Genomic DNA, 14,420 nt, shown 5'->3' on the forward strand with positions numbered 1-14,420 from the left:
TAGAATTAAATATTTTTTGAAAATCCATCACTCAGGTGGGTGAACTGTCTATTTAAGTTTTATGTTTAAAATTACTTTATTTCCATAATCAATCGATCATGTGCATACAACTTTTTTTCCTCCAATGAAGATCGATCCTAATCGATAGTACCATTCCTCACATCACTGTGGTATTAAATAAAAAAGGAATTTGTATTATAAATTTCTAAAGTCCCCTTAATCCAACTTAAAATAATGCTGGGTGTTTTGAAAAATTATTTAATATATTATCAGTAAAGATTTTTAATTTTACAAACAAGATTAATAAAATGACGTATGTTATATATTTTTTTTTAATTAATTTTTTTATTTTCTTAAATATACCCTAAATAGGTATGTATAACTGTTAACTCCGCTTTTAGAGTTAAAAACTTCAATTAGTGTGTTTTATTTTATTTTATTTTATTTTTTACGTGGAGGAATAGAAAGCATGGACTTGAGCATCATTAACATTACTTTTCTCGCAATGCTCAATGTCTCCTTGAATCCCACAATCCAACCAAAATTTGCCTTAACATTATTTAGTCACTCAAAGTAGGGAATGCAATTATCAATTGTACAGATAGATGGTTGGAAAGTGAAGTAAACAAAAGAACAGAAGTTTCCATGTTTGAATATTAGAAACTACTTAATAATAATTATTTATAAGAAATTTCCTGGGGAGAGAAAACGTGAAACAGCTTGTAGTAGTAAGCAACAGGCCAGATTCTTGACAACTGAACGAACTGTAGCTGTTGGCTTTTTGTTCCTTTGACTTGTTTCCCTGTTATGAAGTCGATGGTTGCAAGTGGTTTGTTTGTTGAGAAATCGGAAATCTCATGACTACCCATTAAAAGAAGCCAAAATATGGCGCATCTTTAGCTCAGTCCAGTGATTCTACTGCAACTTTAGCCACGGAAATGAATTCAGAAAAGAAATATACTCTACCAATTACGACACTCTACTTTCTATTCACAAAAATGGCTATTGGAGAAGAAGAAGAAAAGTAAGTAAAACCAAGTCGTTTCTAGAGAAGAGGAACAACAATCTGCCACACCTTGATGTCACAGTCCAAGCTTCCGCTATAAACAACATAGGATGTATCAGAAGGTTTGTGACGATCAACTGCTCCGGCTAAGCACTTGACAGGGCCTTTATGCCCTTCCAAGACTGCCAAACATGAATAATTTCCATCGACCCCTGGCCTCCAGATTCTAATTGTTTTGTCCGCTGAACCACTGCAAACCAAATCCGACACAACAGCCAAGCATAATATGGACTTTGTATGCCCTCTAAGTGCCCCAACCACTGTCATTCCATCGCTTCCCTCCTTCTCCCAGACCACTATGGACCGGTCGCTTGCGCCGGAATACAAAGTAGACCCGTCAAGACTGATTGCTAAGGCGTTGATCCCTGACTTATGTTTCTCTAGTGTAGCAACTAGAGAATGGTTTTTCTCTCCTGAGTTTTTCCTCCACACCTTGATTTTCTTGTCTGTTGATCCCGTATAAACATCTCCATCACTTGATATTGCCACTGCGTTTATTGCATCGTCATGAGCATTTGTTACTGACTCCAAGCATTTGAAATCACTGGTTCTCCAGATTTTGAGTGTCCTGTCCCAGGAAACGGAATATAGAAGGGTCTCATCACTGGATAAGGCCAGTGCAGATACTGTATCAACATGATGGACCCAGGTGCATGTCTTGTGTCTTCGAATTTCGACGTGGTTCTTGTGGAGGAGAAGCTTCATTGCTCGGTCACTTAACGTCGGCAAGGTCGCCAATCGAGAGTACTTTTGGTTATCCGGATCATCGTTATTAACTCTCCATACTCGTATCTTGTGATCTTGATGAGCACTGAAGAGTTTATCAGCTAATACTACCATGGACTTCACAGCACCCTTTCCCACAGCTAGTATGTTATTGGTTTGATTTTCATGTTCAAATTCCGAGTTCAGAGCGTTGCGTTTCCATAATCTGATTTCCTTATCAGAAGAGCCTGTATAAAGGAACTTCCCGGCGAAGGTGAGAGAAGAGATATAGGAGGTGTGGCCTTTTAGAGTGGTGAGGCACTGGTGCTGGATGTTGGAAAAATTGGGCTGTTGCAGGTGAACTTGGGAGGTGAGGGATGGAACTGATGGGAGGCTTGGCTGAGACCATAGAGATTTGGAATCTGATTGAAAGCGGTTAGACTGAGATTGAGAATCATAATAACAAAATTGATGGTCTGACATATTTCTTATAAAAGAAATATAGGATGGAGAGCATATGCGGGAACAAAGTGGAGTGAGTAAAATATATAGAGCAGAAAATTTGTATGGTAATGACTACCCAGATTAGTTTGAGAAAAAGAAGTGTCGTTGGCCAGAAAAGTGACCATCGAAGCAAGAAATTGCACTGTTTTTGCTATTCTAATATCTTGGTGAAAGATGGGAATTTGATTATAGACAGCCATAAGACATCCATTTAAATATTGTATTATCTGGCTCTCCTTTACAGGGAACATGAATAAATTAGATGTTTCCTATAAAGGATTGTTGGATGCATCATTTGAGATAATAATGCAACTAATTTTATTTAATTTTTGTTTTTATATAAAGGTCCTAGTCTGAAATTAAAAAAAGAAAAAGATTGTAGACTTTGAAGTTTGAATTTACAATCTTTTTAATATCAAATTTTAATGATAATTACATGAATTAACTGAAATTAAGTTTCAGATAAACTATTTTAACTTAATTTTGATAGCTAAGTTTTGTCACAACATTAATCAGTTAAGCAAGTTTGACCCACCACTACTGAATGAAGGAACCTTCATTTTTGTGGTGGGACCATCAAAGCACAGCATCCAGAGGATTCCTTTCACGCTGATCTGCAGTGACCAATACTGAATTTATGGTCTTAATCACAGGCAGACACTGATAATACAGATTAAGTGTCTGCTAAATCTAATCAGTTGGTTGACTATTACTGTTTTACACTGGCTGTGAAAGCCTTTCGAGTTATAAAACATGGATATTGATAAAAAATAGATTTGATAATTTTAAATATAATATAATGTATAATATAAAAATAATAAAAATACGTAAAAATGATATGATTTAAAATTTTAATAAAATTTATATATGAATTTAATAAAAAATAAAAAATATGTTGTGTTTAATATATTAATTCGAATTATGATACAATAATTTTATACTATTTAATTCAAAATTAATAAATAAAAATATATAAATTGTTAAATTTAGTAAAAAGGATGTATATATTTTGCAAGGTTAAATCATCGATGGAGACTTGTTTGTTTTATGGATAAGGAAGGTATAGGGAGAAATTATAGTTAAAAAAAAATGAAAAATCACCATGAACTCTAAGAATTAGGAAAAAAAAGTTGGAATTGATGGGTAGGCAAAGATGTTTGTGACCTCAAGGTTGGCACCTAGTCAAGAGAAAGAAAAATAGATTAAAGAGAAAATTGAGTAAAATATATCCTGGTTAATTTCATGAACACTTTTCGTTATGGTTGTTGCCAGTAGTGGGCGACAATTGGTTGCTGATTCGCTTTTTGTTTGTCTTGCACTTTAACTTCTAATTACTCATCATCTATTTATGATGATGTTTGAGGTGAGATTAGATAATATGTTTAGCTTAAGCAGCGTCACTAATTACAATAAAAATTGAAGCTAAATTAGGAAGATCCAATTAATGATTTTTGTTTACTTCAATATGTCAAGGGTAAGATGTGCGAACCCCACAAAGATACTATATTTGAGAGTAGAATTGAGGAAAAAAAATTGAAACTTGATTTGAAATTTTAGTGTTCGGTTAAATTTGAATTGATTTTTTTTTATTTGGTATTGAATATTAAATATTTTAATTTAATTTGGATTGATTTTTTAGTTATAAATTGAAAAAATAATCTAACTAAATTATATTTTTATTAATTTTTATATAAATTTTAAATTTATAAAAATAAAATTAATTATTTTATATTTAAATTCATTTAAATATATTCAAAATTCAAAAAATAATTTTTAAGAATCAATGAACTGAATTGATAAAACTTAATTTGTATATTTAAATTAAGTTTCAAAGGAAGTCCAATTTAAATTCAAATTGATTTTTTTAAAAAAATTTAAAATACTATGTATTAATTAAAAAAATCGAATTGATTCCAATTTGATCCAATATTACTGCTATTTGAAAGTAGTATTAAATCATTTGTAAGGCTTAAACTTAAAACCGTTTTTTATCAAGATAGATTAACTTAAGTTGCATTTGGATGCAATCGGACCATTAATGAGAGGTCGATTGTCATCTTTTGTCATAACATATAAATCTGTAAATCTATGACTAGACTTAATAAGAGGAGTTGCCATTAATTTTTTTTTTCTATGTGTGATTTATCACCTAATGAATTTATCCTTTTAAGAAACTTTTAAGTTGGACTAAAGGTCCTTAAAAGAATAAGTTTTGATCTACTAATCAGAATATGATTCCAGAGTCTGATTACATTTGGGGAAGGTTATAACACATTCACATGCCCATTCGAAGGATGGTATCATTTTATTTTAAATTTATTATGAGGTTTTGATTCTAATAGTTTTAAGCTTTAATGTTTAAATATTGAAAATAATTCTTAAAATTCTCCATCAATCTGGTAAAATTCTTAAAAATATTTTTTCATCTCAAGAGTATTTAAGAATTACATTTGTTTTCTCGAAAAGACTTCGTCGTCGGAAAAAGATTTAATATTTTTTTATTTTAATTTTTATTGAAAATATATGTAATTATTTCATCATTTGAGCCAAATTAGAAATATCTTTTCTTTTTCTAATTTCTAAATTTTTCACTATTTGAACCTATTTTTATAATTTTTATAATTTTTTGTTTTTGGATTTTTGGAAATAAAATAACATGACAATTATTTTCTTACAAATTCATTTAAACTATTCCATCATTTGAGACAAATTTAAAGAAATTTCTTTACCTATAGATTTCTTAAAAATTTATCATTTGAAATTTTTAGGATTCTCATTGTTGGATAATTGTCAAATATTTTCAACCAAAATTTTTTTTATTTGGAAAAGAATATAATTATTTTTATTGAAATTTTATTTAAATTATTCTACAATTTAGGACAAATTTAAAGAAATTTCTCACTTAGAAAATTCTTAAAAAATTTGCTATTTGAAATTTCTAAGAGTCCCATCCTTAGGTAATTAGTATTTAATCCCAAAATTTTTATTAATTTTTATTTTTTTTAGTTTTTAGTTTTTTCTCTTTTTTTGATTGAAAATAAATAATAATTATTATTATTGAAATTTTTTCTAAATTATTTCACCATTTGGGATAAAATTTAGAGAAAATTTCTTACATAGAAAATTTATAAAAATTTACTATTTGAAATTTCTAAAAATTTTATCATTGGATAATTATTATTTATTCTTAAAAACATATTTTACTTTTTTATTATTTTTAATCATGCAAAAATTATGCAAAAATACCTCTAAAAATAATCAAACACATAAATAAATAACTAAATACAAAAATACAAAAAAAAAAAAAATGGCTCGACTGGAATGACTCGACGCTGCTCGACGACTCAGCTCGACTGAAGGGTTTGGTTAGGACGTGGGTCAGCGAAGTAAGTTGTGCTCGAATCGAGTTGGTCCAAATAAAAACATGCGAATCCTAGGCTTTTTAACCCTTAAAACGGTGCCGTTTTAATTGGTTATAAAAGCCAAAATATATATTTTCTTCAGATTTTCTTTCCCCTCTCTTTCTCTTTTTTCTTTTTCTCTCCTTCTCTCTAGAAACCCAAGATTCCAGTTGAATGCTTCACCAAAAACTGGAAAAAGCTGTCAAAAATTGGAAAACATCACTAAAAAATGCAAGTTTTGCTGAAAAATTTCGTTGAAATTTGAAAAATTTTCAGAAATTTTCCAAAAAAAAAAGTTAAATTTTCTTTAAAATTCCCCTAAAAATTTTTTGCTACTTTTGTGTGCTTTTTTTTTACTTTTCAATCTACGTTTGTGTTTTTGCCTGTGTTTGTTGCTTGTGTTTTTGTTTTGCTTGATCAATGTGAATTTATAGGGAGTAATCAGAAGAATTTCTAATTAACCACAACTCCCTTTAATTAGATCACAGCATACAAAATTTATCTTTATCAATTTCAATCCATCTACAAATCTATAAACACTAATCCATGGAAAAAATCCTTTTATTAATTTTATTTTTCCTTTTTTCTTTTTCTATTTATTGTTATTTTATCACAAAAAAATCGAAGATAAAACCAAATCAGAAATCAAATATAAAAAACAAAACAAATAAATGAATGATTAACCAAAGATAAAATCAAAAGAATAAATAAATAAATAAATGAAATGTAAAACCAAATAGTGAACGAACTGGGCTTAATAGTTGGATCTTAATAAGCCAGGCCTAATTGATTCAAATCTGGATTAAATAGGGTGTTTACGTCTTTTTCAGTGCCAATCGATCAGTTGAGATTTGAATAGATTTTCGACGTAGTGTGGTCGTAGCAATCGCCCACCGAATCTTTTTGGTTTAGTGACTGATTGCAGCTAGATTTATTCAAGGGCTAGGTTATTTGTCTGGATTTGAAGGCTTGCTTAAAGTTTTGAGAGAGTTTGAATAAAAAATTAAAGCTTGTTAAATAAGTTTAGGCAAAATTTTTAAATTCATTTAAATTTGGAGCTAACTTCTAATTACTCATTATCTATGATGCTGTTCGAGGTGAGATTAGATCATATGTTTAGCTTAAGCAGCCTCGTTAATTAAAATAAAAATTGAAGTTAAATTAAGAATACCCAATTAATGATTTTTGTTTACTTCATTATGTCAAAGGTGTGTGAATCCTACAAAGATAATATATTCTTGAGTAGGATTGAAGAAAAAATCAAAAAATAGAAAATTAATTCAAAATTACAGAGTTCGGTCTGATTTGGATAAACTTTTCTATTGTTTGATTTAGTATCATATATTGAATATTTTAATTCAATTTAGATTGATTTTTGGATTATAAAGTGAAAAAATTGAAAATATCCAAGTTAAACTAAATTGTATTTTTTAATTAATTTTTATACAAATTTTAAATTTGTATAAATAATTATTTTATATTTAAATCTATTTAAATATATCAAAAATTTGAAAATAATTTTCTAGAATTGATGAATCGAATCGATAGAATTCAATTTAATTAAAATTTAAATTGATTTTTTTAAAATTTAAAATATTATATATTAATTAAAATAATCGAATTAAATCCAATCAAATTCGTTATTACTCTTATTCAAAAATTACATTAAGTAATTTGTAAAGCTCAAACTTAAGACAATTTATTATTAAGATAGATAAACTTAAGCTACATTTGGATACAATTGAACCTTTAATCGGAGGTCGGTTGTCACTTTTTTCTGTGCCGATTGGCCAATTAAGATCCAAATGGATCTTTGACGCAATGTGCTTAGTGGTGATAACCCATAATAGGGGTAATAATAGTTTGGTTCGGATCGAATTTAATTTAGTTTTTTTAAATATTGTATAATATTATGAAATTTTAAAATCTTATTCAAATTTAAACCGAATCTTCATTCGATCCAAATAAAATTTTATCAGTTCAATTTGATTTCATTTATCGATTTTTAATTTTTTAAAATTTTTATATATTATTTTAATATAAAATTTTAATATATTTAAGTAGATTTTGATATAAAATTATTATTTTTATTTTATAAAAATTTAAAATATATATAAAAACTAAGAAAATATATAATTTGGTTTGACCAATTTTTTTTTATTTTTCACTTTTTGATCCAAAATCCGATTTGAATCTAATATATATATTTAATATTTAAATTTGATTCAAATCGAATAAAAAAATCGATTCAAACCAAACTAAATACTACGATTTCAAATTGATTTTTGAATTTTTTTTATTTTTTTCTCACTCCTAACCCATAAGACCTTTTTGATCTAGTCGTTAATTGTAACTTTTTTTTTTTCATTTTTATCTATTATCTTTTAGTAAAATCTCAAAATATCCTTTAAATAGTTAAACTTATTATTTTTATTTTTGTTATTAGATAATAAATTAATAAATAAATTTATTATTAGATAACAAGTTTATAAAAAACGTCATAAAAAAAAAACCCAACAATTCTTACTTCAACAAATTTAACGACATTTTAATTACAAATGTAGGTATTTTTAGCAATCTTTCGTAAACACCTTGATAAACGATTAAAAAAATGAGATGAAACTATACAAGAACAATAAGTCTCAATTTAGGTATGAAACAAGGGATTACAAAAAGCGCATCAGTCATTGTCTTTTATCCTAGCTTCTTCGTAAAAATAGTCTACTACCTAGCTAAGCTACCTTCTAGTAGATGATGCAATACAATTAAATTTGTTTCAAAAAAGCAAAAACAAATATACTATAGTAAGAGAAAAAAAGGATCGGCGTAGGGGTGGGTTTGAAACTTTTTTGTGGCCTACGGGGGAGGGTTGTCACCCTCACCAACCAGCAATGTCTAAGGTCTAATGTCTAATGTCTATGACCACTAAGCTTCTCATCCTAAGAAATTGTGTTTATCTATAGAATTGAGTTGATAAAAATTTTTCCTTTCGCCCTAATTTTTTTAACCAAAAAAAGAAAGTAGGGGGGGGTTCTATATAGATTGGATGGAATCATCCCATGCGGGCTAGACAATTGCTGATCAACAGAAGACATTGTCCATTAGATTTTTTGGCCAGATGAAGGTACAAACAAAGTAGTATATGTATTGGTAGGACCCTGAATGGGACTGAAACCATCAATAGCTAAGAATTTTTTCTTGACCCTGTCAATTTTTAAGCACCATTCTTTCTTTTTCCTTCCACGGCATCGACTGCCAATTACTTGTCCTTTCACAAGCTTGTGACATTACGCTTGACCAACCTTGATTACGGTAGGATATTATCTAGATGTTTGGTAAGACTTTTTAATCCAATTTATGTTTAAATTACAAGATTAATTGAGAAAATGGTTCTTTGATTATGAAAATTATGGTGCTTAATTCAGTGTTTAATCAAATCCTCTTGAATTCATGCACTTAAGCAGGCAGAGAGTGTAAGAAATTTCATTAGGAAAAGATGGATGATGATCAATGAATTCATGATTTTTTTTATAGTATTAATGTTAGAAATGATCTTTGAATTATAATAAAAAAATTTGATGTGACACTTAAATTTTATAAATTTTTAATATATTATTTAAATTATAAATATATTAACTATTATAATATTTGAAAAGTTATTTGTTTATTATTAAAAATTAATCATGTTAATAATAAATATCACATTAATTAACAGATTCATAATTTAAATATTATATTAAATATTTTTAAAATTTAAATATTATATTAAATATTTCACTATAATTTATGAGACATTCATAATATTTATTATTTCTTATAATTAGAGCTTAGAATTTATCCGTTTATGAATGTGATGTATTAATAGTATGTGAGATTTATAAATTAATAATATATCAAATATAAATTCATCTATCATATGTCAAATGCAGATTTATACAAAAGCATATATACACATACAAACCTAATTTTTTTAGAAAGTTAAAGCAGAATTTTATTAATAGAAAAGAAATACCGAATTACACCCAGGCAACCAAATCATGGTTGCGGTATACTCCCTCCTTTGTAAGAGAGTCAGCAAAATAACTTGCTTCTCGATACACGGGACAAAAGATATTTTCCATATGCCTACAAGGAGGTTGAGAAATTTGTTGAGAACCACATTGTATCTTCAGAGGCTATCACTGATCTTCTTTAACCAAGAAATTATTACCACCTTGGAATCACTTTCAACAATCAACTCTGGCAGCGAGTTGAGGTTTGCTTCCACTGTAATGGAGAGTGCTTCAACAACAGCTAAGAGCTCAACCAAATTAGAGTCAGTAATACCAATGTTCTTTGAGAATATAAGAACAACATTGCCTGCCTAGTCCCTAACAACCCCGCTAATACCAGCCGGACCAGGTTTTCCTATGGCAGAGCCGTCCATATTGAGTTTCCAAACCCCCAGCGGAGGTGGAGACCAGGCGCCATGTTGTCTTGCTGGTTTCTTTGCATGGGGAATGTGAAGATCTTGTATGTTGAACAAAGAATTCAAAGAGGAATAATTCAATGATGGATATTTCGCTTTGATCTACCAACCGATTTGAATGCGTATCAAGTCAAAATTTTGATCAATTGAGAGGGATTTTTTATTGAAAACTTTCTCATTGCATGCTAGCCAGATAGACCAGGTAATGGCATGGAAAAGACTATCCTAGACCTGTTTCTGATTCTTCTTAACGGAGACGGAGCACCATGATTGGAAAGCAAGATTAATAGATCCTGGAATAGCCGAAGAAATATTCCACTGATTCACGCATTTGTTCCATGTCCGCCAGGACAATTGACAAGATGGTAAATGATGGTCAACTGTTTCAGCTTCATTACAAGATGCACATTTATTGCTATGGTTGCTAAGGCAGCCTCTTTGCTAGAGCACTTCTAACACTGGAATTTTGCCCTTCATCGCTTCAGCAAAAAATTTCAACTTTCTGGGGTGCAATCCCTTTCCAAATAAAACTTTCAATTTGAACTTCTGAGTTTGAGACTTTTTCCAAGGTTTGCCTGAATGATCGAGAGATGTATATATACACCATTTGATGAATGTGACCGAATGACTTTGTCGGCAGCATAAGGGGATAGAGTAAATGAATTCGAAAGCTCCATGAGTTGTTCCACACTCCGACCTCCCAATCAAATAGATTACGCCTTAATGCTATTTGCCAAACCCAATTTGAGCCTTCCCAAAAGCCATAGTCATTGATGAGCCCATTCTTGTTTTCTGATAAAGTATATATTCTTCCAAATGAGTGTTTGAGGATGAGATCGTTAATCTATTTGTCAATGCAAAACGAATCCTCGTTCCATCACCTGCACTTATAAGAAAGCTTTAACTTATAAGGTTAGACAAAGTATCTGCATACCAAGTGATGGATAAAATTATAATATAATGAACAATATCATATATAAAAATTATGTGGAAGACTTAATTTGTATTAATTTGTAGAAGCATAGCAGAAGTATTTTTACGGAAGTGTTGGAAAAAAGATGCCGATTTGATTAACTGGTCAGAGATAAGATCATGCATTCAGAAATTATCTACTATTCACAGCGTAAGTCTTTAAATACCAAAACATGAGATTCCTCAAAGAGTTTGCAAGAATGTCTTATTCCTTTGCTTTGCTAATCTCTCTTTTTTCTTCTCTTGTTCTCTATATGACTCATCACTTAGTCTCATACATAAATGAGACTTATCTCATTCTTAGTTTGGATGAACATATTCATCTTTTTCAGCATGGTTGAATTCTAAGTTAAATATTGAGAGATGAAGAGAAATTTTCATTTTTCATCCCATACAAAAAATGGTCGAATGCCAATTTTTTTCTTCATTCTTTTGCTATGGCTGATTGCCATGTTTAAAAGAAGAGGAAAAATGAGTTAAAAGTTTGTATTTATGGTTTTAATTAAAAAAACCAACAAATGTTAACTCTATGGCAGTTTCTTTTGTTATTAATATAGGAAGTTATCTTCCCATTATGGGTAGATATTTCTTACTTCTCCCAGATGCACAAAATGGGTGGTAAACTCTCATGAGTAAGAGAACAATTTTTTTTACTCTTTGCAATGAGTTCATACAAGAAAATAAGCTATGCAATCAATATACTTCGAGAGCTTAGTTGCTATACGATTATTAGGTGTATATAGCAACTTAAAATCACATTTAGTCACTTATACAACTATTAGATATGTATAGTAACTCTTACGTATAAGTAAAGTAAATATGCAGCACACTAGATCCATTTAGTCATGTTTCAAATTCTTTGTGATCTTTCTTTTATCATATAGCATGATATACTTGTGTATTTATAATTATGTTTGACATTTCAAACGTAGTTGAACAGCCTCTAAATATAACCAAATGTGACACCAAAACAATCTTCCATTTTTTCTATAATCTCTCTATTTCAATTCAATTGCTCTCCAGATTATCTGACATTGAACTGAAACTTTAAGACATAATCAAAAGTCCTTAAGGGTACTAGATATAAGATCCTTTGATCTCAAAGGTCTTATACGCCAAGAAGCAGAGATTTATTCTTCTATTACTTTTTTTGGTTGAACAACACACATATGCTATGAAACACATGCTACAATAGTACTCTCCTTTCTCATGGATTGTATGTCTTTATCATTAAACATTATTATCATACAAGTGATAGTTCAAATACTCTTAGTATCTAACTTGAGTCCACAACTATACTTGATTTTACATAATCAACAGAACTTCTACCTACCATTTAAGATAGACAAAATGAACTGTAATATTATTCATTTTTAGTCACATATCTCTATATCAAGTAACCTCATTTTGATTCCTTATAAGGTGATTCCAGTTTAAGCTTGGGCTCTTAATCCATAGCTTAAAACTAATATAATTTCCATGGTGCCAAACCATTAAGATGATTGCCTGTGTGAGGAGGCCAATCATATGTCTGACATACTTTTCAAATCATATCGTATATATATAAATACATATACATGTGCGCATGCTTCACAAAACAACGTACTAAAGTTTAATGACATTAATCGCATTCAATATAAGTGAACTCAAATGAAAAAATTCATAAATTGTTCACATAAAGCATTTTAACCAATACATCCATATTTATGCAACTCTACAGATTTCATGTGACTATGAAACATATCTCTAGGCATGGGCTTAATTAATGGATCTGCAATTATCTCCACATAGAAACATACTTGTTGACTTTCTTTGGTGCAACTGTCTCTCATAAAATTATACTTGATATTTTTATGTTTAATCTTTGGGATCCATTTGTGAATATGATTGCTGCTTAACTATTGCAATTCACTAACATTGAGTTAAACTCATCTTTCTCAATTCTCAAAAGACTTAAAAAATCTCATAAGCCAAACAACTTCTTGTACTACCACTAAAATTACTACAAATTCAGCTTTCATTGTGGATATACTATTCAAGTTTTTTTTTTAATTTTTTTTAATTTTTAAATCTATTGAAAAATCACGTATGGCATTTGAATTCTCTAAAAAGATATTCAAGTGCCTATTCAAAAAATAGGTTAAAAATTGATTTTTTTTAGGGCATTCAAATGCCCTATCAAGTATTCGAATGCTCAAGTTTTGAAAATTGAAAAATCTATCCAAAATAATCCAAATGATGATGGCAGCTTGCAATTGAAAATTTCAAAACATTCACAATAATTTTTACAATAAAACTACACACTTTCATGTTCCATAAATTTTTTAATACATTTTGATAAAAACTTAAGAACTTGTCTATAATTTTGATGTTTCAAAACAAACATTGAAATAACTAGGAATTAAGCTAACTTGGCTTTGATACCAATGATGGATAAAATTATAATATAATGAACAATATCAATACCAAAAATAATGCAGAAAACTTAATTTGTGGAAGCATAGCGAAAAATTTTTATGAAAAATATGCTGACTTGATTCACTAGTTGAGGATAAAATCACATATTTAAAAATTATCTACTATTCATAGTATAAGTTCTTAAACACTGAAGCATGAGTGTAGATACCAAATTTATCCAAAACATGTTACCATAGTTAAATAAAGCCCATTTGAAGCCCATAAAGGGTCCCTTTAAGAATCTATAAAATACATCGATATTTAGGCCTAATAAACAAAAAAAAAATTAGACCTATATGATTAATGTCAAATTTTTTCCATGAGATTTATATGGATGATACATTTTCACATGGATGTATGAAAAATAAAAAATAAATGAAACAGGTAAACCCCAAAGTCAATCATAATCAAAATTGCATAAAACTTGGTCAAAATGAATAGAATCGGAGTTAATCCTCAAAGTTCACAATCTAAATGGAATCAATGTGATTTTAAATTGTATTTTGTGATTTTTAAAACACTAAAAATTTTTACTGCACAGGAGAAGTACAAAATTACCAAAATACCCTTGTAAGGGATATTTTCGTAATTTGACCTTCCTGAGATCAAATTTTCATGAAAATTTTTAGATCTTAATTTCATAATATTTCATAATTTTTGGTGCATTTGAAATCACAGCAGTACCTAAAAAATGTGAAATTACCAAAATAACCATATAGGGGTATTTTTGTGATTTGACCTTCCCAAGCTTGGATTTTTATGAAACTTTTCAAATCTCAATTTTATAATATTTCATGATTTTTTGTGATTTAAAATCCCAAAAATGAGCATGGAAACATTGATTTCT

The 14,420-nt window shown here is 29.1% G+C and overlaps 1 protein-coding gene across 3 annotated transcripts; it reads right to left on the reverse strand.

Annotated features, from left to right (window-relative positions):
- Positions 1–533: 533 nt before the first annotated feature.
- LOC111289182 (protein JINGUBANG-like) lies at positions 534–2,524 on the reverse strand. Of its 3 annotated transcripts, none has more exons than XM_089746597.1 (2): positions 1,076–2,524; positions 534–918 (listed from the first exon to the last, which is right to left on the reverse strand). In XM_089746597.1, exons 1-2 carry the CDS (start codon positions 2,252–2,254, stop codon positions 916–918), a joined length of 1,182 nt encoding a protein of 393 aa, XP_089602723.1. In that variant the 5' UTR covers positions 2,255–2,524; the 3' UTR covers positions 534–915. The 3 variants fall into 3 exon arrangements, with proteins under 3 accessions (XP_089602723.1, XP_089602722.1, XP_022735770.1); XM_089746596.1 differs by having other exon boundaries at positions 534–924; positions 1,076–2,519; XM_022880035.2 differs by having other exon boundaries at positions 534–2,515.
- Between the last annotated feature and the right edge of the window lie 11,896 nt (positions 2,525–14,420).

The sequence above is a fragment of the Durio zibethinus genome, chromosome 17, assembly GCF_047325235.1.
Source record: "Durio zibethinus cultivar Kanyao isolate XHJ-2024 chromosome 17, ASM4732523v1, whole genome shotgun sequence".
NCBI lineage: Eukaryota > Viridiplantae > Streptophyta > Magnoliopsida > Malvales > Malvaceae > Durio > Durio zibethinus.